At 44.2% G+C, this 23,527-nt stretch overlaps 2 protein-coding genes across 2 annotated transcripts in view; one reads left to right on the forward strand and one right to left on the reverse strand.

The window, feature by feature from the left end:
- The window catches only part of fam222aa (family with sequence similarity 222 member Aa), a 47,563-nt gene extending 37,992 nt beyond the window's left edge, over positions 1 to 9,571 (forward strand). The window contains exon 3 of the mRNA XM_084023918.1: positions 2,574 to 9,571. Within this exon, the coding sequence (XP_083880044.1) occupies positions 2,574 to 4,069 (1,496 nt within the window). The 3' untranslated portion in view covers positions 4,070 to 9,571. The remainder of the gene's footprint in view (positions 1 to 2,573) is intronic.
- A 2,800-nt stretch (positions 9,572 to 12,371) lies between these two features.
- Positions 12,372 to 23,485, reverse strand: trpv4 (transient receptor potential cation channel, subfamily V, member 4). Its single transcript, XM_084023904.1, has 17 exons — positions 23,333 to 23,485; positions 22,216 to 22,297; positions 21,520 to 21,956; positions 20,768 to 20,943; positions 19,962 to 20,114; positions 19,430 to 19,570; positions 17,773 to 18,071; positions 17,477 to 17,656; positions 17,178 to 17,336; positions 16,811 to 16,903; positions 16,618 to 16,691; positions 16,136 to 16,301; positions 15,990 to 16,056; positions 15,332 to 15,636; positions 14,414 to 14,541; positions 14,214 to 14,335; positions 12,372 to 14,107 (listed from the first exon to the last, which is right to left on the reverse strand). The coding sequence occupies exons 2-17, from the start codon at positions 22,222 to 22,224 to the stop codon at positions 14,007 to 14,009; spliced, it is 2,610 nt and encodes an 869-aa protein (XP_083880030.1). The 5' UTR covers positions 22,225 to 22,297; positions 23,333 to 23,485; the 3' UTR covers positions 12,372 to 14,006.
- Positions 23,486 to 23,527: the final 42 nt, after the last annotated feature.

A 23,527-nucleotide genomic window follows, 5' to 3' on the forward strand; every position in this document is an offset into this window, starting at 1 on the left:
CTTTATGCCTGTGGGTTCTAATAACCGGAAGCCTTTGTGGAGCTGAGATGGGTTTTGTAGGCCTGAAAGGCCTCTAATCCCTGTGGCCTGTGAAGTGTGAAACCCTTTGATGCCAGGTTGGTGTGCCAAAGGCTCTGCCTATTGACAAACAAGGGCCAAGCTGGGAAAAGACGGCGAGAGAGGGCTTTCTCCGTCTCTCTCAGAAGAAATGCAGGCTCACGCATGGAAAATATGGACCCAGTCAGTGAGAAGGAATAGAATTAGCCACCCTTTAATGAATTTCCTGGCTGTTTTTATAGTTTTTTTCCCCTCATGTGGCAGTAATTAGGTGGAATGATGGGCATATTGCAGCTGGGGGCTTGTAGGGACGGCAGGGCAGAGGCCCTTGATATGCCTGAAAGCCAAGTATCTTTCCTCATTTAGACCATGTGATGATCAAAGATGTGTTTTTTTTTTTTTGCCCTCATGTATAGAAGATCAGAAAAAAAACGCTGCCATTCCATTTGCATGTGGACCAGCAATGTGCTTTGAAATGAGCATGTTTTTTATCTTCTGAGCAAATGAAATAAGTCTTCTGTCAGTTTTCCACTGCAAGTCAGAACATCAAAGCAAATCGCACTGTCGTCACCGGGGAAGCGGAGCTTTGCTTCACTAAGGTCGGTTAGATGTGAGATAGGCTGGACTGGCACACTGAGCCTTGCCCATTAGAGTGGCACCGGGTTCCCTCAGTCTGATTAAGACTCCCTTACAAATGTTAATTCTAATTTGAAGTGTTTCTGATTTAGAGAGGTTGCTGTCTGCAGGACGAAGCAAACTGACTGGAATAGGTCCTGCACTTAATTTGGCTGGGGATATTCACAGTCTCTCCCCTCTGCTGTTAAATTTCCAATTTATTTCTTTTATGATATGGATCTTGTAGATTTAATCATTTTCACAGTTGGAGACCCATAGGGTTGTTGAAATGAACTCCCCATGCTTTCTGTAATGGGAGCAAAGAAATGAGAATTGTGACTACTTGGCTGTGGAGTCTCTTTAAAATGATTTTGCAATCGGAGAGGAAATGGAGTGAGTCCCAGTCACAGCCGGCACCCTGCAGACTCCTTAGGTCACCAGGACATTTGCTGACGGCACAGTTATGGCAGTTAATTCTTGTGCGTTTTCTTAGCTTTTGCATAAAAATGTCATTTTTGAAGGGGTTGCAAGTCATTTGAGGCAGCTGATATATTGCTTGTAAATTGAGTTCTTTTCCCAACCTCCTCCCCTTTTTGTTACACTGAGCTAAGTAGCCATGAAATTGCCTGAATAATGTCGTTTAAATCCAATCTCACCGCGGCCTCTCACCTCCATGCCCAGCCCCCAAACAATGACACATGGTAGGGTTTTTAGAAATTGCCATTTTCCTGTTTGCCACCTCAATTCACATTGGCCAAGCCTTGGCTCATTGAGCGAGGGCCATTGCTAGTCTCACTCGCCGCATTCACAGCTGAATTGAATTTCTGGTTTGTAATGGTTTCATATGGCAGCATTAATATGTGCATTCATGGGAGCGTCTTTCTACCTGTCTTTTCGTCTGGGCATTTTTGCAAATGTAAAATAAATGCATGTAATTCCAATCTATTACGTACAGAAACGTTCTTGTGTTCATGATTGAAATATGTCGTAGTCACCCATGTGCAAACCATTGACATGTCGAATGTTTCATTTATTAAATCACACCAGTGATGCACTTCCGTCCTTTTAAATGCTTTTTAAAACAGTGTGTGCTTATTTTCACTTTCATCCGAGACCAAGTTTGCAAAAAGCAGCAATGAAGCGATCTTGACTTGGCTTCGGTCTCATGTAGTTCATCTTAACCAGGCTAGTAATTCCCCATAGAGGTTTAGTAGGGTTTTTTTTTTTTTCTGAGGGCCTCTCCACACACTCCTGGATTGACTAAATGTGAAAATTCTGTGGCCAAGGGTAAGACCCAGTAAGTGATACCACTTATAAATCTCAAATGTGCCACTGCAATTAAACAAGCTTTTATCCCCTCCCCTTCGTCCCTGCTTGTCTGGTATTCAAGGCTAACCCAATTCAATGCTAAAGAGAGTCTGAATTAATTTCACAATGCACTGATTTAACAGCGCCTAAGGTACCAGGCTTTGACAGAATGAGTTTTTAAAAAGATCCATTTGCCTAGGGATGAGCTTCCGCGGGAGGGTGTGAAAATGAGATTGAAAGAAAGCTCAAATGGAGTGACGGAACATAAATGATCCTGATTTACTATTTGCCAGCTCTATTTGGGTTGTTCTGCATTGTGCCCGCTGTTTGCACCTGCTTTTATCCACCTGCTCTTGTAGAAACACTCACATTTCTCTGCTTTAGTCACAGTAACGCTGCCAGCTTTTACTTTTGCAGCAGAGTAGTGGTTATTGCGATTGATTGATTGATTGATCTGACTTTGTGGCTGCAATTGCTGTTGGCTCCTTCAATATTTCTGGTAATTACACTCCTGGTCTGCTGTTCTGTTCCGTTTTTTCTCTTTTATGTCGATGATTCATTTCACTCATGCTTTTCTCTCTGTTTTCTTGCAGGTGAGCTGGTGGTGCCTCCACATTCCCCACGCTACCCCACTGCGGCAGAACTCGATGCCTTCGCTCAGAAGACAGCCAACAGCCCTCTGTCCATCAAGATCTTCCCCACCAACATCAGGGTTCCGCAGCACAAGCACCTTAATCGGACTGTGAATGGATATGACACCACAGGGCAACGCTATGCTCCCTACCCACATATCCACATAGGGGGCCATCAGGGCCTGCTTGCCATCATCAAGGCCTCCTCGTCATCATCATCATCAACAGCCACCTTTCTCCCTTCGAAAGGTGTTCTCAAGAACTCAGATGGCAGACGGACTAAGCTTTCTCCAGCCCACATAGCTGTCGCCCCGTACCCACCTCCTAGTAGTAGCACTTTAGCCAGTGGCCACGGCCAAATGGTATACCACACTGGGCCCTCAAAGCCCCCCGAAGGCCCCGTACTGTCGGTCCCTCCAAATGTCACTGTAGCTGGCTCAGTGATTCCTGTAACAGGGGGACGAGGCCTGGCCCTGCCTGCACAGTCCAACCTCCCCTCCATCCAGAGTATCATCTATCAGATCAACCAGCATTGCCAGGCCCAGGCTCTGCAGCAGGTGTGCCAAGGGGCTGCCACCGCGCCGTCAAATTCCAGCCCCTCCAAGCAGGGCGCAACTGTCATGGGGGTCTCTTCGAGCTCCTCGGGTGGAGGCTACGTGGTAGGAATGGGTCCCCAGACTAATATGGTGTACACAGGGCCCGGGCTGCCGGCTCAAAACGCAGAGGCGTTGAAGACTGGTGTGTATGCAGATGGTATGGACTACATCCTTTGGCAGAAGCAGCAGCAGCAACAACAACAACATCATCATCATCATCATCAACAACAACAACAACAACAGCAGCAGCAGCATCAACAGGCTGTGCTCCGCATGTACAGCGGAGGAAGCGGCGGAGGGGGCGCCATCAGCAAGTCCCCCGAAACGTGTGTTCCAGGGGGAGGGATTATGGCGGGGCAAGTGTCCTCCTCTTCCTCCAGACCGTACCACCTGACAGCGAGTGCCAGTGGAGGAGGCGGGATGGACAAAGTCAGCTCCTCCCCTTTGAACTGTGTGGGTATGCATGGAAATTTCTCAGTGGGTCAGTATTTTGCCCCGCCGTGGAACAGTGTGCTGGTGACACCTGACAGTGACTGCTACAACCCCCAGGAGCTTATGGCCACCTCCACGGGCGGGCCGGTCACAGGGCACAGAGAGATGGGTTACTCCCATCACCACTACCACCACCACCATCACCCTGCCATAGACAGCGGGGGAGGTTTGTGCTGCAGCTTGCCCAGCAAGAGCTTGTGCAACACATCAGTGCTGAGCAGCAGCTTGCAGTCTCTGGAGTACCTGATCAACGACATCCACCCACCCTGCATCAAGGAGCAGATGCTTGGCAAAGGCTACGAGACTGTGTCTGTGCCACGTCTGTTAGACCACCAGCACGCACACATCCGCCTCCCTGTTTACAGATAAAGGGGGGAAAGAAGAGGAGGAAGAGAATCAAGAGTTGTGAAATTTGTGAAGAAAATCAAAGTTAAAGAACAGAGATGTTTTTTTTCTGGGTACAGAATGTTGAGAGTGGCACTGCTTTAACTAGTGTGGGAGCTTAGAGAGGAGCAGTTGTTTTGCTGTGCAACCTCGGTTTGGTGGTTTCAAGGCAGGCTGTGGGAATCCCAAATATGAAAGGTGGTAGCGATTGCCATTGGGAGAGAAAAAGGGATTTCAAGATTCTCCAGATGTTCCATTGTGTGGTTTGCCAATAGGATTTTTTGGATTGATTTATTTTTTTCTTCATTTTTTTTTTTTTTTTTTTTTTTGGTTTGTTTTACTTGCCTGAACGTTTTGATGCGAATCATAGCTTGACACGAAGTGCATACGGCACTTGTATCCCCCCTTCCAAATACTGAGGATGAAGCTACTGTGTAGGTTGTCACTGAAAGGGTCTTTAAAGGACCAAAGTTTAGGGCTGCTTTCAAAATCCCAAACTCTGTAACAGTACACATATAAACACACTCAGATACACAATGTGCTGATACTCAAGGAGACTCAAATTATACTCGGGTGTGTATGTACAAGGATCATAAGGTTGAATTAAAAGGATAGTACAATATTAGTTATTATTGCTGTTATAATTGATACATAAATTGCACTGCTTGAATCTTGTTAACTTTGAAGTTTGGAATTGGGTAGTTTGGATATGATATATTTAAGAAACTTGAAAAACTTGAACCTATTTTTTTGTTTTATATATTTGTAGGTATATTATATGCATTGGCTGCTATTGGGAAAAGTGTCTCAAATGCTTCTTTTTTTTTTTTTTTTCAATTTTTTCCATTTTTGTTTTTATGATTTAATAATTCCTCCTCAAGCTGATGTGCAGTTTCTTATGTCCTTGTGTGAGGCATAGCCACTGCTATGGTTCTGTAAGAACCTGGTCAGAGAGATCTTTTCCTAACCAACACTGGAATCTACAATAAATCTTGAAATACTTATTTAAAAAAGAAAATGTTGCAAAAAAAAAACACAAAAAAACACGAAAAACAAATGTTACAATGAAGAATGTGATTGGGAGGTTAATTACATAACCTTACGTATGTTTATGCGTGTATGTTGCTGAGTGCATGCGTGTGTGCATTTTAGTTTGTGTTCTTCAAAATCCTCAGACTTTTTATTTGTCATTATAAGATTTCAACCACCAAGACTGAGAGTCCTTTAAACCTCATATCTGAGTAATGTATAGGAGATGTTTCGCAAATCTCGCTCCCTTTTATCAGAGGCTTTACATATTCTCTGGGGCTACAGTAGAGGTCAAGTTCACACATGACTCCTTTCTGACTGTAGCTGCAGTGCTACATGCCTACTTCTGTTAGACATTATCGTGATGACAGAGAGAGGTGGGAACAGATGGAAGTCTTATGTCGGGGGTACGATTCACCCCTGATCCTGCAAACAAATACAAAATGGAAACAATCATGCCCCGTCCTCTGGTGTCGGATGAAATGAGACGAGGCTCACTGCTTCCCCTTGTCTGTTTGGGCTCCTGGTTGGGGTACATTTAGCCTGGGCCAGTCTTAACTTGATGATTCAGAGCAGTGAAATATTTATTATGACTGTGAGATTCCCTTGAATGTACTGCACTTAAATTACTGCAATGTTTTATTGCCTTGTGAGACTCGAGCGAAAGAGAAAAATTGGATCAGTGCAGCAGTCCTCTGGTCTTAAATTAGCATTTCTTTTGTCCGTCAAATTTCAGTGGTAAATTGAATTTAGTAACTGGAGAGTGAGTCGGAGCTTTGTTGTGGGGAAATACTGGCATCAGTCTAGATTTATGAAGTGCAATTATTATGACTGTATTAACATTTTTCTCTGAGCTTACACCAAAAAATGTAAACTACAGTTGTCAATACATTCCCAATGTACCACATCCCTAATCCCTATTCCCTTTTTGTTTTGAGGTGTAAAATAAATTTCTTTACGAATATATTCAGAAGCCAAATCTCGGCTTTGAAGTCTGTCATTCTTTTTTTTTTTACGTATGTCCTCTAGAAATCAGTGGGAAATTTGGCCCTCGTTTCAGCAGTCACTCTGAGATCCAGAGCGGAGCGTGATGTGTGATGTAGATCCTTTGCTGTACGGTACCGATAAATCCTCTGCCCATTCTCTTTTTTCTTCTTCTTCTTCTTTTTAAACGTGCAGACTTTAGCCACCCAAAGATAAAGGACAGACAGCATTTTTTTTTAAAAAGAAAGGATTTACACATAAATATTGAAGATGAAGCAGGAAATAATAATAATAATGTTTCTTTGATCATTTGCACTCCATAAATAGACCTGTTTTCCCTTAAGATAACCCTTGCTTAATTTTATGAGCCTTACATTTTGAGCGAATGGTGTATGTCGGCATGCTACTGTCTTTGAAGGCTGACGAAGATTTCAGTGGAAAGAATACCATTGCCCTTGGCTTAAATTTGCACAGTAAGCCTCCTTAACATTCCAGTGAAATTTTTTCATGTTGTTTCAACAGCTTAATACCCCAGCCACACTGTGATTCCAGCATATTTTCTGTCTTGTAGAAATATTTTGACAGATTTCCAGATACATCCCGTCCCTAAATCCCCTCCGTTTGGCTTCTGCATCCGAGCATTAAACCCTGTCATATGATGTTGAAGTGAAGAGAAGACACTTGGGGCAGTGGAGTTTCTGGTGTCTGGCCTTTCCCACCAGTGGAGGTCTGAGGCACCAGTTCCCTCTGCTAATGGGAATATTGGGTGACGCCTGGCTGCTGGACACTGCCAGTAGAGAGAGTATTCATTCGCTCAAAGGGTTGAAATCAAACACTTTTCAAATAGCAAGGGATTTCCTATTAGGCACTGTGAGTAATCTGTCCATTTTGAATGAAACGGAGAAAAAGACGGCACAAAATAAAACTGTTTTTGGTAGAAACATTTCAATCAATTCACAAATTGTATGAAATATAAGATGGTATTTAGATACTCTCATACCATTGTTGCTTGGTGGCTACATTGTCTACTGTACAGGCTCCAAACTGTCTGCTGTCTGTCCTTTACACATAATGAGTTCCTATTGATGGGGATGCATCTAAGCCCCGCAACTCTGGTCCATTCCACAATTCCCGATTTGGACAATGGACGCTTAGCCCATATTAGGATAATAGAATTAAATTTCAAATAGATTTGTGCCTGAGCCGATCCGTGCACGGCTCACTCAGCTGCAGAGAGTGGCATATGGCATGTCATTATCTAAGCCCACCCTCCCCCTGTCCGGGGCCAACAGGGTTCAGCAGTGCTTAAACAAACTGAAGGTTGGAACTGGCTGGCTGGTGTTGAAGGGGAGGACAGTGGGGTTTTTTAGGGGGGGTGGGGGGTGGGCTCCATCACAGCCTCCACAGCGTCTCAGAGGGCCTCAGCACCGCACCACGGCGCCTGGGCTCAGAGGCCTGCTTTAAAAAGCTGGGCCGTGTTTGATGGAGGGGATTTGTTTTTTGTTGGATTATACATGGTTGCTCCCTGCCTGGCTGAGGGGCCCTGTGCAATGTGACAGATCTCCGCGAAAGAAAGAAAGAGGGGAGAGAGATACAGGGAGGGATTTGGGGTCAGAGGAGCCTCGAAGCATCAGTAATCAGGATAATTGCCATGTTCCTGGTGCTGGTTTCAGCCTCCCCTCTTTGGCTCTGCGGCCTCGTATTCAGATTCAATCTTCACTGAAAGATTTATACTGCGCATACATTTACTAAATTCTAGTAAGTGAACTCTTCATTTATAATCATCATTATAATCATTTTTAATGCGCGGAAAAAAATATTTTAATTCGTGCTGCCCAGGAAATGATAGATTACACCCATCAAACCCCACCTGAACGAGGACATGGAGATCTATAACTTATCTCTGTGGCTGCAGACTATCGACTGTTAACGTGTTTTCAAGGGCAGCGAGACGCTCACGAGGATGGCCTGAGGGCAGAGTGGAGGGGAATTGACGTATGCTGGTTGTAAAAATCCCTTAGTAAATCCCAATAAGTCCATGAAGACCTTTAACCAGTGCAAAGGTCTAGTCGCATATTATGCACCTTAAATAGTGCTGAGAAGGAAGGCGGAGCGTTCATCGCAGGGTCAGCTCTCTCACTCTCAAAACAGAGGGGACGGAGGGATAGAGGGGAAAAAAGGCAGCTGCTCGCTCTGTAGAGTCTTGGCGCTGCTTCTCTAACCTACAGATGACAGAGGGGGGGTGGTGAGGGGGGTGACGTCCCCTCCACACCACTTTAGTCATGTCCCCTGGCTGCCCTTGGGCCCCTGGGGCTCTCATCTCAGAGTTCTTCCCAGCATCCCTCCTTAACGTCTGCAGGAGATAAAGTCATGAGGCCAGTCCTCTCCATTTGGCTCCTACCTAGCAAGAAAATACTTTAATCAATAACACAGATGGTCCTGAGGAGGCTTGTATAGTTAACCCGCCAGCCGTATAGCTCTCTTGCACAATATCATTAAAAGATGTGTTGTGATTTGCTACGGAGTTGCAGCATATTACCGCTATAGTGCTGCTGAATGAAACTGGATACGATTTTTAAATGTTGTTTTAAACATTTATGCACACACAAAATCAGGATCTTGAGCCCCAAAGCCCGTTTTTGTAGGCGATGCAGGAGGTCACAAATCCAGGACCTCACAGCTTTTTATTTATTCATTGTCACCTCTATGTATGCTCAGCTGAAAAAAGCTTATGGCCTCCAAATATTCATCTAGTTTATGTGGTGGGTATATTGCTGTATCCGACCTAAACACAAAAGTCTGGGGATTTTGCTTTTTTTCTCCTTCCTGTTTCATTTTTACTGTTTGTGTGGCTCTCAGAATGTTCCTGTGGACAAACAGGGCTTTTCCCTCCCCGAATGATCTCAAATGCACCAACGCTGCCAAAGTCTGAGGGTGCCGCAACCTTGAGAAAATAATATATATGGAAATGGGAAATCTATTAAGCATCTCTCTTATTGTTCTCCCTGCAGTGTTGTGTTTATGTTTGAAAATGATTTTGTCTCCTCAGGATGAAAAAATGTAAAGAATACCTTGCTTTTCTTTTGAAAATGATAATATATGAGTCTTGGATTTCGAAATAAGAAGTCTGAATATAACAACAAAAAAAAAGCTGTAAAATCCTTTCGTCGTGGGGTTTTCAACTTTTGAATGTGCCTACAGCCAAGCATCCCAGTGATTGCTTACCTTCAACCCCCTCTCCAGTTCTGCAATCTCCCTCTCATCACCCCACAACCATCATCTTGAATTTGCTCAAACTGCCACTAACCCCCTCCATCCCAACGACCACAGTAGATATTTTGTCTGTTCCCTGCTTTTTGTCAATCTCAGGACTGAAATTTCTTTATTTTGATGTAGATTGTTGGTTTTCCTTTGACCTCTCCTCTCTTATGTATTATTGTTTGACATAAGTAAATAAAGCAGATGACTTCTATGCTTGTCTTGTTGCTATAATCGACCGTCGTCGTCGTCTTCTTCTTCTTCTTTTTCTTCTTCTTCTTCTTTTTCTTCTTTTTCTTCTTCTTCTTCTCTACTGGTAATATTATTAGTATTTCATTTACACATCTCATATGCCGACCTCCACAATCCTGTTCTTTGCCTGATCTTTTTCAGCTTTGCAGTATATTGTGCCGTCATTAAGGCCTCAAAGTGTCTGGAAAACAGGCAACAGTAGAAGTTGACAGGTCCCTTCTTTACTGTGGAAGTCGTTTCCTGTAGAGGATTTGGAGAATCTGCTCTTAAGCAGAGGCGAAGGTAAGCTAAGTCTCTTTACATGCAATTTACCAAAGTGCTCAGACAAGATGCCTCATGTCGTACAGTAAGGTCATATCAGCTGTTCCAATACCTGAACCTATTTTGTGTTACTGCAGCTCACACCACTTAAGCCTCCAAAGAAACGCAACAAAACAACAAACAAAGAAAACCTCCTTCTGCATTATATTTTAATTTAGTCGTTAATAGTCTATATTCTAATGTCAAGCTATCAGAAAAGGTTTTTTTGGTTCATTTGCGTTTCTAGGTCTCACTATAAGTCCACTTCCTGTGGATGAGGAGCACAACATACGCTCAATCTAAATGTATAACAACATAGGTACCTTCAAGAACTCAATATTGACGCTTCCCTCCTTCTCTCCTCGATCCCAACTCCTCCACCCACCTAAAACATCAGATAACCGTAGACTGATGAGCCAGCCGCCTCCACCCGAGCGTACGGTATTGCGATGGCTGCACACTGATTTCATAGATGCTCGCTCAGACAGAAAAAGAGCTCCGTGGAGCAGAAATGCTTCTCTTATTAGCAAAACTCATTCACCTGCACGCCACATTGAGTCCCTGGCAATTTCACAATAAATCATAAGAGATGCCTATAGAGGCCGTGCAGCCGGGCAGCAGGCTGACGCTCCGCCGCGGCCGTGCCCTCGCCTGTCAGTTTAGACACTCTGAATCATCTCGGGTTCAGCAGCCTTGTTTCATCTGAGATGAACCGAAAGGTCATATCACACGCCACCTAACCAATATGTCTCCTGGCTCCTCATCTCCCAGTGCTTCCAGTGATTGCTCGTTCTATTTAGAAATACCACACCTGGGTGGAATATTTCACTGGGGAGGGGATTTCTAGGCACCGACTAAAATCTATGAGAAAACTGTTTTTAGCTGCCCTTAATGTATGTCTTTGTCTTATAAGCCAATACATTATTCAGTGATGATCCAGCAGCCTCTTTTGCAATGTTAGTCAGTGAAATGTTTAGTGAGAGTGTGACCGATACGTTGGGAGGCTTCCCACTCTGTCAGGCTGTTGGAGCTCGGGCAGACGCTGAATGTTGTACTTGAAGCCATCAGACAGTCTGGACTGTTGGTTAGTGAATAAAGGATGAGTTGGCCCGAGTCCAACCCGGTATCCGGGACTCATCAGCCTAAACACCTTAAAGCTTAACTGTCTGGACAATAGCTGAACAATTTGTACTGCCAATATCTAAGCTAGATAGTTTACTGGAAACCTTTGGCCGAGGCTGTCGTCTTTCCCTAATGGGCGGTTGCTAACTGAGGGCCGTTACAACATGATCCCGCTTTGGTTTGTTGAGACACATTTGTGGCGGCGAGCACATACATGCTGCAAGCAAGTAAGCCATTTTGTTAACAGCTCACACTTCCTGTGCGAGTGTGTGGTTCCAGAGTTGCTGACAGTGACACTTGCAGGACCGAGCCCTGCCCTACTTAACAGGCTGCGGGGAGGAGGGCAGGCCAACTTGTCAGCAGCGTAGGTGCTCACTGCTTAGATAAACCTGGAGGATTAGTGGCCCAGTTAAAGTTGGGGCAAAGAGGATTAGCCTCTTCTCTGAGGTGGTGAGAGATTCCCTGTGTCCTTCAGCAGTGCCGGCCTCAGAGTGGGAAGAGAGGAGGAGGAGGATGGGAGGTGAGGGGGTGAGGATCCAGTTATCATGAGTGGGAATCACCGCTGTAGCATTTAATAACGAAAACGTGAGGTGGAGGTGGAGGTGGAGGTGTAATGATCAGAGGTGAAAAGCAGTGAAGAAGTTCATAAATTGTTACCAGCCTGTGGTGTCATTAGGAAGGCAAAAGCCCATAATTACTGGCCAGGTGTTACTGTGAGGTCAACCAGACCTGAGATCCACAGGAAGCAGACTGCATTCTACAAACCATGACCTATTAAATGTTAGAGTGCTAATAACAGTTAGCCCTGATGATTTAATATGTACAGGTATAGTTCCACACACACACACACACACACACACACACACACGCTACATATAGCCTCTATATATAAATATCCATCCATCCATCGTCTACCGCTTAACCTGTATTCAGGGTTGCGGGGGGGCTGGAGGCGATCCCAGCTGTCATTGGGCGAAGGCAGGGTACACCCTGGACAGGTAACCAGTCTATCACAGGGCTAACATATAGAGACAAACAACCATTCACTCTCATATTCACACCTACGGGTAATTTAGAGTCATCAATGAACCTATCCCCATCCTGCATGTCTTTGGACTGTGGGAGGAAGCCGGAGAACCCGGAAGAGAACCCACGCTTACACGGGGAGAACATGCAAACTCCACACAGAAGGAACCCAAACCCGAACCCATACATTTTCTACAGGAGTAGACACAGCTGACACTTGTCTGCCTCAACTGGGATCTACATGCAACGCCGCAGAGAAATTTAGAGCTCTGCAGCCATCAGTAGGCCAGAGAAGGAACTGCATATGACAATTAACAGAACTCAAAATTCTTAGTTTTTGAGAATTAGGTTTATTGTGGAATACAATGATTATGCATTTTGTAAAAAAAAAAAAACAATTAAAAAAAGAAAACACACAAAAAAAATACGATTTTTAACTTTAGTAATATAACCGGGTCACCGTTTTACTTTACCTCAAAAATGTATTTGGGACATCTGGTCAAATTAAATAAATTCTGGCTGATGCTGTTTAGTAGCAAATGTCCTCGTATAAAATAATGCAATCAATCCTTTAAATACTTATTGTAAAACATCTACAGAAAAAAGGAAATCTCATATTTCTGTGCAATTATTGGAAGACAGATTAATGTGTGTTTCACAAAAAGAATACAGTGTTTATTGTTCTGTGCAAATGTAATGTAAAAACAATATAAAAATGCCTCTCTTTAAAAAAAAGATAATGTACACATAGTGAACAACTACCTGTGACCTTCAACAGCAATTAATCTGTGAAAATTAATTGTCTGGTCTATTTGCTCTTAATCAAACCATGTCATGTAGTACAAGAACACACAAATGTATACATACAGTAGTTGCGCATCCATATGATGCTCTATAGGGCAAGGAGCCAATTGCAATGAAAATACTGCAGCAAATATGGAGAAGCACATAATGGCAAGGCCTGAGAGTTGATTATGCAAATACCCCAGCTGCAAAGGAACAATAACTCTGGAAATTCAAAGACAAACCATAACAAGGAAGGCTATTGTCTCGCATTTGCATATTTGCTTGACAACTATAACCTGCTCATCCTGCCCATCTTGTTCAGAACAATGTCTTTGTGTTCATATAATAATGCACACATCACAAATTGGCATAGTGCATTGTTTCAGTTCAAATAAAAGCTGGGCTGCCTGAGCTAGCGGTCCAAGTCTGAGACTTTGAAACTGTTTGATTAATACGGTGCAGAAAACGGGGGAAAATACACTTTATAGTGTCTCCATACACTGAAACCCCATAGCTTGAACAATAAACATTAAATTATCATATACAACATCATCTTTATGATACATCATATAGGGAGCTCTGAAATATAAAGCAAGTAAATAAAAAAAGCAACATTCTATGAATATCTATTGCAATGCTTCCTGGAAGAATATCTATCATTGTGATAAGATCTGTAGATGGCGCTTCTATCAAAGCTTCTGCTTACGCCGTGAATGCAATCACACAGTAATTATGTTTCTGCTCGCTATTAGAAAACCCACGATTCTGTTTTCTGCACAAATATAATGAGACTGGAAATGCAGAAATGTTGACTTGAATCCCTGAGTGATCAGCCACTGATGTCTGAAATGCAGATGTACAGTACATATGTATAATAAGTGTTGTTGAAAAAAACTAATTACAGCTGGCGAGTCCTTAATGCTACTTTTGCTTATATTTTTTTGTACCTCACCCGCGTGTTTTAACTCTGTTTTGGGTATTCCATCAGTCCTCTCCTCTATCACACTGACAGGCTGTAATATTTCCTATACCTTCTCTGAACAAAGGGCACATGAAATCTGTGTAAATGAGTACAGTTATTGGCTAAATCGTCCCCGGCAGAGTGATCTCACTGGTGCTGATGGCTCACTGCTGTCTCTTTGGAAGAACTGGCCGTCTGCAGGCCTCAGTGCCTGGGCGCCAGTGGCTCCATCTCCACCACCAGATCCCGGGGCCGCGGACCCTTACTCAACTCCATCACCCGCGGAACCACCGTGGACCAGCGGTCTGGAGGGAGAAAGGTCAAACAGAAGGGTTTTCTTTGAACTGCATGGATTAGTTAGTGTGCAATAGGCCCATATATTTATGTATAAGAGCGCAGTGAGAGTCTCACCTCTCCGCAAGGCTCTGACACTCTGCTGCAGCCCGTTGGCTTGGCACGTCTCATTCTTGCCGGGGTCCTCGTTGATTATTGCCAGGTTCTGATTCCAGTGGCACCAGTTCACTTCGTCCACCCTGATACAACGAGACCACCATTGTGTTAGACCGTTTTCTTCGAGGTGGTCTGGTGATTATGAGCCGTGCGTCGTATACCTGAAGCACCAGCGTCGGTCAGGTGTGCCGTCCCAGCTCTTCCCCACCGTCACCATCTCCCCGGCGCGGAAAGACCTGCGAAGGCAGACCGGGAAAGAGCGCTCGATGTCCAAGATGGTCGTTGCCCACTGTGAGAGTACACATCATGTTTAATTACACTATCCAAGACACTCAAATGACAAACATATTTTTGTTGTGAGCCATGCAGGTAGTTTGGGTTTTAGTTGTCCAGGTTGTGAGACAGACTCATCGTATTTCAAACATTGTGCTCATTGTGTTGTTGCAGTATTCTCCGAGACGCCAGAGGGCACAACAACACATTTGGAGAAGTGAGAAGTCAACCTGTCCTAACCTCACCTGTCCGAGTGCACACCTTTGACTCCGCCCACTGACCCGAGTTCAAACTGACTGAACTTCTAACTGACTCACTGAAGTTCTTCTACTTCCCTGGAATCACCAACAAGCTGATAGTCCACCAGAAGAAGAATCCAACCAGAGTGTATTCAACTGATGTGTCGCTGTGAGTAACACTGTATTTCCTCTTGTCTAATAACCCCAAAAATCCCCCAGCTAATTACATCCATGCTCTACTTTATTACGTCAAAGCAAGCCACTAATAGCTACACCGATTTGGAAATGACCAGGAGTCAACCATGACTTCGGTGTTTTCACTCAGGGGCGGATTCTGTGAATTGGGGGCCCGAGGCAATCGCCATTATCTTTCATTTTCACCCTCTCTCTAACTGGGAAGAGAGGCCTACTCAAAACTTTGTTCTTCACTTCTAGGTAAAACTATTGATACCACATAGTAAAAGAGAGAGGCATTATCAGCACAATGTACTTAAATGTACTCAATGTCTGTTAAATGTGGAGCTTTCAAGTCTAATATACTGGATAAGTATAGGTAACTAGGCTCACCTGAAGCTTCCAGATCTTCTTGCTCTCCTTCGACACCTGCCCCACCGTCTCCCCCATCAAAGCGATCAACATGTTTAGCAGCAGGACAAACGTGAGGATGATGTAGGTGACCAACAGAATGAGGAAGACTGCGGGATACTGTGCACTCTGGACCATGTCCAGTTCTCCCATCCCGATGGTCAGCTTAAAGAGGTCCAGCAGGAAGGAACTGAAGGTGTCCGGGTCTCTGCAGTTGGGATAGGTGGGGCAGCCCCCGTCACACTCTGTGCCCAGGGGAGGACACGGTGTCAGCAGGGACACCAGTGCTGTGGGGTGGAAATAGAGGAGGTTGGGTCATGTGTCACGAGCACTTAAAGGAACAGTTCAACATTTGGGGAAAGGTGCTTATTTGCTTCAAGATGAGATGAGATAAACTTTATTGATCACGCGATGGGGAGATCGATACCACTCTTATACGTTAATTCTAATAATAAATAATTAGACATTTAGCTTAGCTTCGACTTTCCTTTATGCTAAGATAAGCTAACAACCTTGTGACTGTGGCTTAATTTAAGTCAATGGAGTGTTATTGATATCTCCTGATTCCTAAATGTCAAACTATCCCTGTTGGTAATGCTGACCTTCACCTGCTGGTTGTTAAAGGTGACCATAAGCCTACCTGATGCATATCCAATCATGAAGAGAACGTACACCAGTAGAAATCTGAAAAGGTCTTTGAATAGGATCTGTAAACCATAAACATAAGAGAGGTAAGACATTGTAGGTTAATGAATTTATCTGAGTTAATTTCCTCCATTATATCACCTTCTGGATCATGATGCTGTAGGTGCCGGTGAGCTTCAGGCCTCTGGTGAAGTAAAGCGTGTTCATCCAGCCCAGGACAAGTGCAAACACCATCACAGACACATAGGCCTTAATGCCAGACAGGTAGAGAGCAGCTGTGACTACAATGAGCACAGAGTAGATGAAGCTGGAGAGGACAGACAGGACGTTTGATGGAGGCAAGAAGACACTGATTGCTGGCATTTTGAGCAGAATGTAGACATCACAGCCAAGTTGCTAATGATTTATATTAACACGGTTCAGAGAGGTGCTTGACATTTCCTGCCCTTTATTTGGATCATTGATTAAATTAAAGTATAAAACAGGGCCAGGGAGGAGGTGGAGAAATTAATTAGATGACTTAATTTAGAGGATGCAAAATGTGCCTGGAGTAACAGTCAGCAAGAGCTTTTAGAGCAGAGGTGAGGAAGACGAGGGACCAAGGATGGAGAGGGGAGACTTACTACAGCAGTTGAAAGGATCCATCAATAAATAAGGACTTCACCCCGGGGCACTTCTTCAAGAACAGGTCCTTAATCTGCAGAGAACAGGGGAGACAGTTCTAAAATGAAAACACTGTTGTTACAGGTTTGAGTTTGATGCAAGAGCACCGAGCAACGAATGATCAAACAAAGAGGATTCAGAGGATTGACTGACATTGGTGAGGAAGAAGAAGATTCCTGATGCCAAGGTGACAATTTCTCCTGCCATACGCAGGTAGTCCGAGGATGTAGTGTAAGGGTACGGAGGCTGGAAGGAAGGAGGAAATAAAACATATATATAAATATATATACACAAAATATATCATGTCAGCGATAAGACGAAAGGAAAAAAAACGTGAGTTAAAGGATTCGTATGCACTATATACTACATACATACTAAATATGCAAAACATTTGCTAGCTGATATAATGTATGTTCTTATAATATCCTGACGATTCAGTGCTGCATGGGCACATTCAACAATTTCATATGATGAATTATTGATCTGTTCCTATGAGATCTAGTGGTTGTTTCACACCCACCGTGCCCTGTGTTGGGTGGTAATAAGCCACGAGGGTGAAGATGATCATGGTGGTGAGGTAGGAGACCACGCTGATGTAAAAGGTGACGGCGGCAAACTTCTGCCATTTTGCCCTCAACAGCTCATTGATGGGCTCCACTGCCAGCATCTCATGGCGGTTCTGACAACAGGACCAGAGACACGACGCTGATGTTATGTAATAAATCATCTTTGCACACACCCAAACATGTTATGCCTTGCTGCTATTAATACTCAGATCTTGAGAGAAACAACATTTTTTAAAAGCATGAACTTAGTCACCTCATTGCGGCTGTTGTAGACGAGGATTTCCAACACAGACGGTTCCTCTCCACATGTGTCCAGTGAAGACAGATCATAGAGGGAGGAGTACACCGGCCCGTATGCCCAGTCCTTAAACTTGCGTGACAGATGACGAACTTCCTCATCTTTGATCTCACGTCGGATGATGTGCTGAAAAACCTGGAGGAGTTTGCAGAATTTGACCTTCTGACATTCGACCTAATAACTTAATAATGGCGAAAACTTCTTTCACTACGCTGATGTCGCCTGACACACTGATGTGGAATGGTCCCTACCCCGATCTTGCCCAGTTTGGCGGCCATCATGAGGGGTGACATGCCATCATTGTTGAACACTGTCTCCAGGCTGCAGTCTGGGTAGAGCTTGGCGCTCTTGATTAACAGCAGGTCGTACATCTTTGTGAGGAAGCGCGTGTTGTCCTTGGTGTTGTCTGCGATGTGCACCAGAGCGTGCAGCACCGTGTTTCCACGTGAATCCTGGCGCCGCAGGTCGGCCTTCTTGTGTGGATTCTCAGTCAGGTAGTGCACTATGTCAGGCTGGTTGGTGCATGCAGCCAGGGAGAGCGGCAGCTCACCTAGGCAGACAGACGGAGAGACAGAGAGATGCTCATCCTGAATTCACAGGAGATTAAAAGAACTGTATTTTCAGATTAAAAATACCACATCAACAGGAGGGTTAATTAAGAACTGTAGCTGGCGTCTGTGTGTTTTTGCAAAGCATACTAAACATGGATCAAAGATCTGACTTAAATCCCCGCTATGAAAACAGCACAATTAGCAGTTGTTTGAGGGAGGGGCGCAATGAGGCCACAGTGCCAAAAGCAGCTGCTGAAAATGAGCCGTTGCCATGGGTGACAGATTACTTTGTCACCTCACATAGAAACGCTCCTCTTCATGGATTTGCACGGGTGCATGCAGAGTGTTAGCGTGAGTCTAAATCCCATTAGCCATCAGCCCTGCCAGGTTCCTGTTCACCTCGCTGCAAAGCTCCGCAGCAAATTACTCACACTGTGCCCGGACACGCAGGGATTTGGGAATGACAACCGTGCTAAGTGCAAATAGAAATCATCTCCTCTGTGATGAGTGAGAAATACAACGCATGAATGTAATCAAATAAACAATCCTTAAAATTGGGTTGGGTAAAAAAATAAAACGGTAGTTCGTAACAAGACTTTCTTTCAGTGTTTTTTTTTTTTTAAATAACATTAAAATCAATTATATCTGCTATAATTATCTTCAGAAGGCTGAAAAGGAAAGCTAAACATCTTTTTTTGTTTCTGGGGTCCACAGTGTGATGTAGGCGGTTGTGCCTCGACAGATGCCATAGAGGGCAGTGTTGAGTTGACTTCTCAGGCTCTAAGTCCTAGTCCTGCCCAGGGGAGGGTCAGCAGAGGATGTTTACTTTTCTTCGAGCGTGACAACCTCTTGAACGTATGACATAATGCTTGTCTTTTCCTGTGTTTTTGGAAACACCACTAATAACGGTTGCTTGTACGATACTTTAGAAAATGTTTGGTCATGAGGTGGACTTCTCTGGACCACGACAGGATCCTGACTGTGTTTGCTCAGCCAAGACCTGCCCCGTTAAAAGGGTGGGGTCTTAAGTTTCTCTGCCATACCCAACTATTTAATCTTGGCAGGCACTGTACTGCACGACGCATTGATGTCAACTCTGTGTCGTAAAAGACAGAATAACCACTTGTGAGTAGAAGCAGAAACACAGAGGCAGTGTGGAAACTGAAGTCATAGAAACCACAGACGCACCACATCATTGCCACCGTATGAAGGAGAGAAAAAAACACATCTTCCTGTGACCGTTTAATCTATTCCAACACCTCAAATAGATTAAACGTTTGCTGAAAACGAAACGGCAGAAGCACGATGAACTCTTTTGGTTTTCACACTAGATCGATGTGCTGACAAAGGTCATTACCAAAGTAGAAGTAGCCCCCCTCGTCTCTGGGCTGGAAGAAGCGTCCCCTGGCCTGGGCGTGAACATCAGCTCCTATCTCCACCAGCAGCTCCACATACTGCTTACAGCGTCGCTCTATGGCTATGTGCAGCGCCGTCTGGCCTGACAATGCAAAGAAAACACGATAATACAAAAACATTTAATGGTATACAACGGTACTGTTGGTGTCCCATGATCTTTTGAATAAATAGCAGCTGAAATAATGTATTCCAGGAGATAATTATATATATTATATAACCCATTAGGGATGAGGCCTGGATCTTCTCAATTAGAGAGCTGTAAATAGTCACTGTACATAATGTAAATACCGTCTTTTCCTCATAATCAACCACCAGCCAGACAGGCTACAGTAACTCTCAACAAAACACTGTTTGCCAGCTTCAACTCGGTGGAAAATGACGGGATCACAGTCTTGTATAAAACTACAAAATTCAACTCCTTTAAATAACAATAGACGTAGCTGCATGTCATCATTATTGGGTCATGTCCATACCTCTGTAGTAGACATCCCTGAAGGGCGTATTTATGAACTCTCGGAGGTTTCCGGTCTTCTCCGCTATGTCCACCAGCAGTGGGATGGTGACGTTCTGCCCACCGTAAAGGTTCAACAGGGCTTTAGGCAGACACGTCTTACCCGTGGACAGCTCTGGTGGCAAAAAAAAACTTGATATTGTTATTCATTTTTTCTGCTTGCTCAAAATTATGATTTACTTTGAAATCATTTCACACAATGTTTCCACAAGTGGCAGCTGCAGAAGTACCCGCTGGGTTAAAGGAAGCCCTGGTTGTTAATCGCCTGTCATATGAGTTGTGACCTACTGGTGTGTTGCTCTAAATGTACTGGGAATGAGTCAGCTACATACAGAAGAAGATAAAGAGTGTTGGGAAAGTAGGGTTCATAAGATCAAACCGTAAAAGATAGGGGTCAAGAAAGCCATTCACTATTTTTAGTCCTTTTGAAGAAAAAAAAGCTGTTTAACTATCTGAAGGAGATGTCAGTTTGCTGTTATTTCTCTCTGCTCCTTGTTATAAGCCTCAGGACGCTTTCCTTGAGCCGGCCTCTAGCAGGACAAAGACTCAACTCCACCTCTTCCCCTATCACATCCTGCCGAGCCAAAAACAAAAGAGGGAGAGGAACAGGGGAAGCTGCAATAGGCCAAAGGTAAAACCATCGCTAGATAAATCAGAGTTTCTGCTTTAGAGCGAGGACAACATTTAAGAAGAAGAACTTTGTGAAAGGGGGCAAGAGTTTCATAACAACAATGTTGCTTCTATGAAATGTTGCTTCTACAGTCTCACCTTTGAACTCCTCATCAGTTAACCTCTTTTCGTGACTTTGCAGGTACTCCAACAGGCCCTCGAGGGCCACGGGGTCTGCACGTGACACGCAGTCGAAGAGGATGGAGCGGTTGAACATTTTCATGACTTTCGGTGGGTCTGAACTCGGACCTTCATCACAGGACGTCTCGGTTTTACTACGAGGACATATAAACATGACATGATGTCGCACATTCACTGTAAGATGCAAATTAATAACCAAATCTGTTGAGCTCCCTTTGAATACATGGCTTCCTTTTCCATTTAATTGACAGAAAATCCAGATTTGAATGGGTGTTTGATGCACAAACCGTCTTTGAAGTAATCATCCACACCCTTTGGTGCTCCAGTAAATAGACCTCTGTGTGTATTGGACAGGTAGGCCAGCCTAAATATTACCTCAACGGCTGCAGGGGCACCAACAACATGCTCTCTGTTAGCTCAGTGAATGGACTGAATGAGGGACCGCTTAGTCCACCTTGGGTATGTGTGGGTGTGTGTGTGCATACTTCCTCCTGTGGCACACCTCTGTCTACAGAGTGGTAGCTGTAGAAGGTTTTCATTTTCATGACAACATTTTTCCAAACCAGCCCTGTTGTCCCTGGGAAAGAATCCAGCCTAGGTTCACTTCTGTTGAGCCACACAGCCTAAACTAAAAGGTCTGAAGGAACACACAATTATTAAGTGCTGGAAACATATGAATTATATTTTAGAGACTGTGAGCCCCTCCTCACCCTCTTGGGAGCTTCTTCCTGCGGCGCTTCTGATTGCTGGTGTTCCTGTAGGTACCATAGTCAAAGAGTGAGTCCATGGGTGCTTTCTTGGGACCTGGAACCACATTTGACTCGTATATGGTGGATTCCAATAGGTCCATATGGGTGGAAATGCCCTTCTTGAAAGCACCCTGGAACTTCATACGCAAGTTCTGTTTGCCGTCTGGCTGAACCAGCTCCGGGGCCGACTCCTGACTCGTGTCCTGAGTTGACGGGGCGCTGTCCTCGTTCTCAAACAGGTGGGAGAACTCCGACAGGGCGAGCGCGGCATCGCTCTCAGGCTGAGCGGCGCCGCCATCACCTGAGTCCAGAGAGAGAGCAGCATTGGCATGAACAGAGCCGAGGGTGTCGGCCTTGGACAAGGCAAGGTGGCACCTTCTTAGGAGAGCAGAACGGCCCTGGAATAAAACAAAAAGGTTCTGGGTGAGCTGCGTGGCCTTTAGGTAGTCAGAAAAGTATAGTTCATGGTGTGAGAAAAACAGCTCCATGACACTAGTAAAAGGTACATTTTCTTTAAACTCAACAGGGAACCTTTGGATATTCTTAATTGATCTGTTTAAGATTTTTGTACTACGATAACTAATTGGAGAACTAATTATATTAAGACTACAATTCTCCCCTTCCTGAAAATCCCACTTAAATTGAACCACTCTGTACCTCATTCATCCCTTTTATCACAATGGTGTGCCAAATTCCTCTTCAGGGTAAACTGGAAGTGATGCTGAAGCATGTGGGCGTCCTGGAGAAACAAACAAAAAAAACAACTGACACAGAAGTACAGACAAAATAAATGTGTAGGTGATATAAGAAGAGCTCTGTCGTTTGGGGATGGAATATATGAGGGAGAAGTAGGAAGGGACCGATGCCAACACCAATAACATGGCTGTGAATCCAGGCTGTCATGGGTCAGAAGGATGTGTTTTCTCTTGCAGGCAGAATCACACCACCCGCGTGTTCAACACTGGGCATGTTTGCTCAATACAACTGCTGCTTCTCTGCACCGGCAAACCAAACTTTACTGCTACAGTGTGCTTTCTCAAGGGGATTTATACAACATGACATCCTCACATGTTCCCCCTGAAGCTTCCTTTCGAATGAGAGAGTTTCCCCGAGTCTTTTCAAGACTTTGACAACTTATCTAAACCAGACTGTGCTGCAAAGGAGCAACATAAACAAGGAAACTAGGGACCCACAAAGGGGAGGCATGATTCACAACCCTGTCTGGCACACAGGGATTACCATGCCTTTACAAGTCAACGGGCATTTGGGAGTAAAAAAAAAAGAGAACAAAGAGAGACTGCCCTTGATGAACTATGACAGAGGATGAGCAAAGGGTTTAGTTAGGTGATGTGTCTGATGTCAGCCAACAGACTGGAAAACAGAATGGTGAATAAAATACAATTTAAAAAAAAAGTAGTTAAAAAGCTCAGTTTATGTCGAGTTATTGGGTCAGGAAGTGGAAATTCCCTTGTGAAAGTTTGTAATGTGAGTGATTGTAAAGCCTCAGAGATGAGGGACTTCCTGCTCACTGTCACTGCTGATGTGACATTATCCAGAGCAGGAGAGGCTGGATGCCTCAAACCACACAGAGACAGTGTTAACTTGTTAAATTATAGCAAAATACATGATGAATATTCGTCAATCAAACGAGATCTATAATAATAATTATAAAATGAAGGTCAGTTAAATATTTATCCCCCCCACACAAACCAGTTCATGTGAGATTAGATCCCTTGGAAAGCATTCAGTGGAAACTATCAGAAGTCTTACTTACCTCGATCTGTTGTTGTTATGTTGTGTTTCTTAAGAAAAGACAAATAGTCCTCAGCTTTTTTCCCATAGTTTGAAACTTATTTAGTCTCTCTTCCTCTCGTGTTGAGCGCTCCAGTGCTGCCTCCTCGGGTTTATGGGACCAGATGACACAAACGCTTTGCCTAAATCACAGCGTCCCTGTGATTGGTGGGTCCGA

This window comes from Eutrigla gurnardus (assembly GCF_963514095.1).
Source record: "Eutrigla gurnardus genome assembly, chromosome: 13".
Classification (NCBI taxonomy): Eukaryota; Metazoa; Chordata; class Actinopteri; order Perciformes; family Triglidae; genus Eutrigla; species Eutrigla gurnardus.

Excerpts from the sequence above, each read along its gene's own strand:
- trpv4 (XM_084023904.1), bottom strand. Across the intron at positions 20,115-20,767 it reads AACTGATGAGGAGTTCAAAG|AGCTGTCCACGGGTAAGACG; the intron begins GTGAGACTGTAG and ends TTTTGCCACCAG. Across the intron at positions 16,057-16,135 it reads ACAGCATCATGATCCAGAAG|ATCCTATTCAAAGACCTTTT; the intron begins GTGATATAATGG and ends TATGGTTTACAG.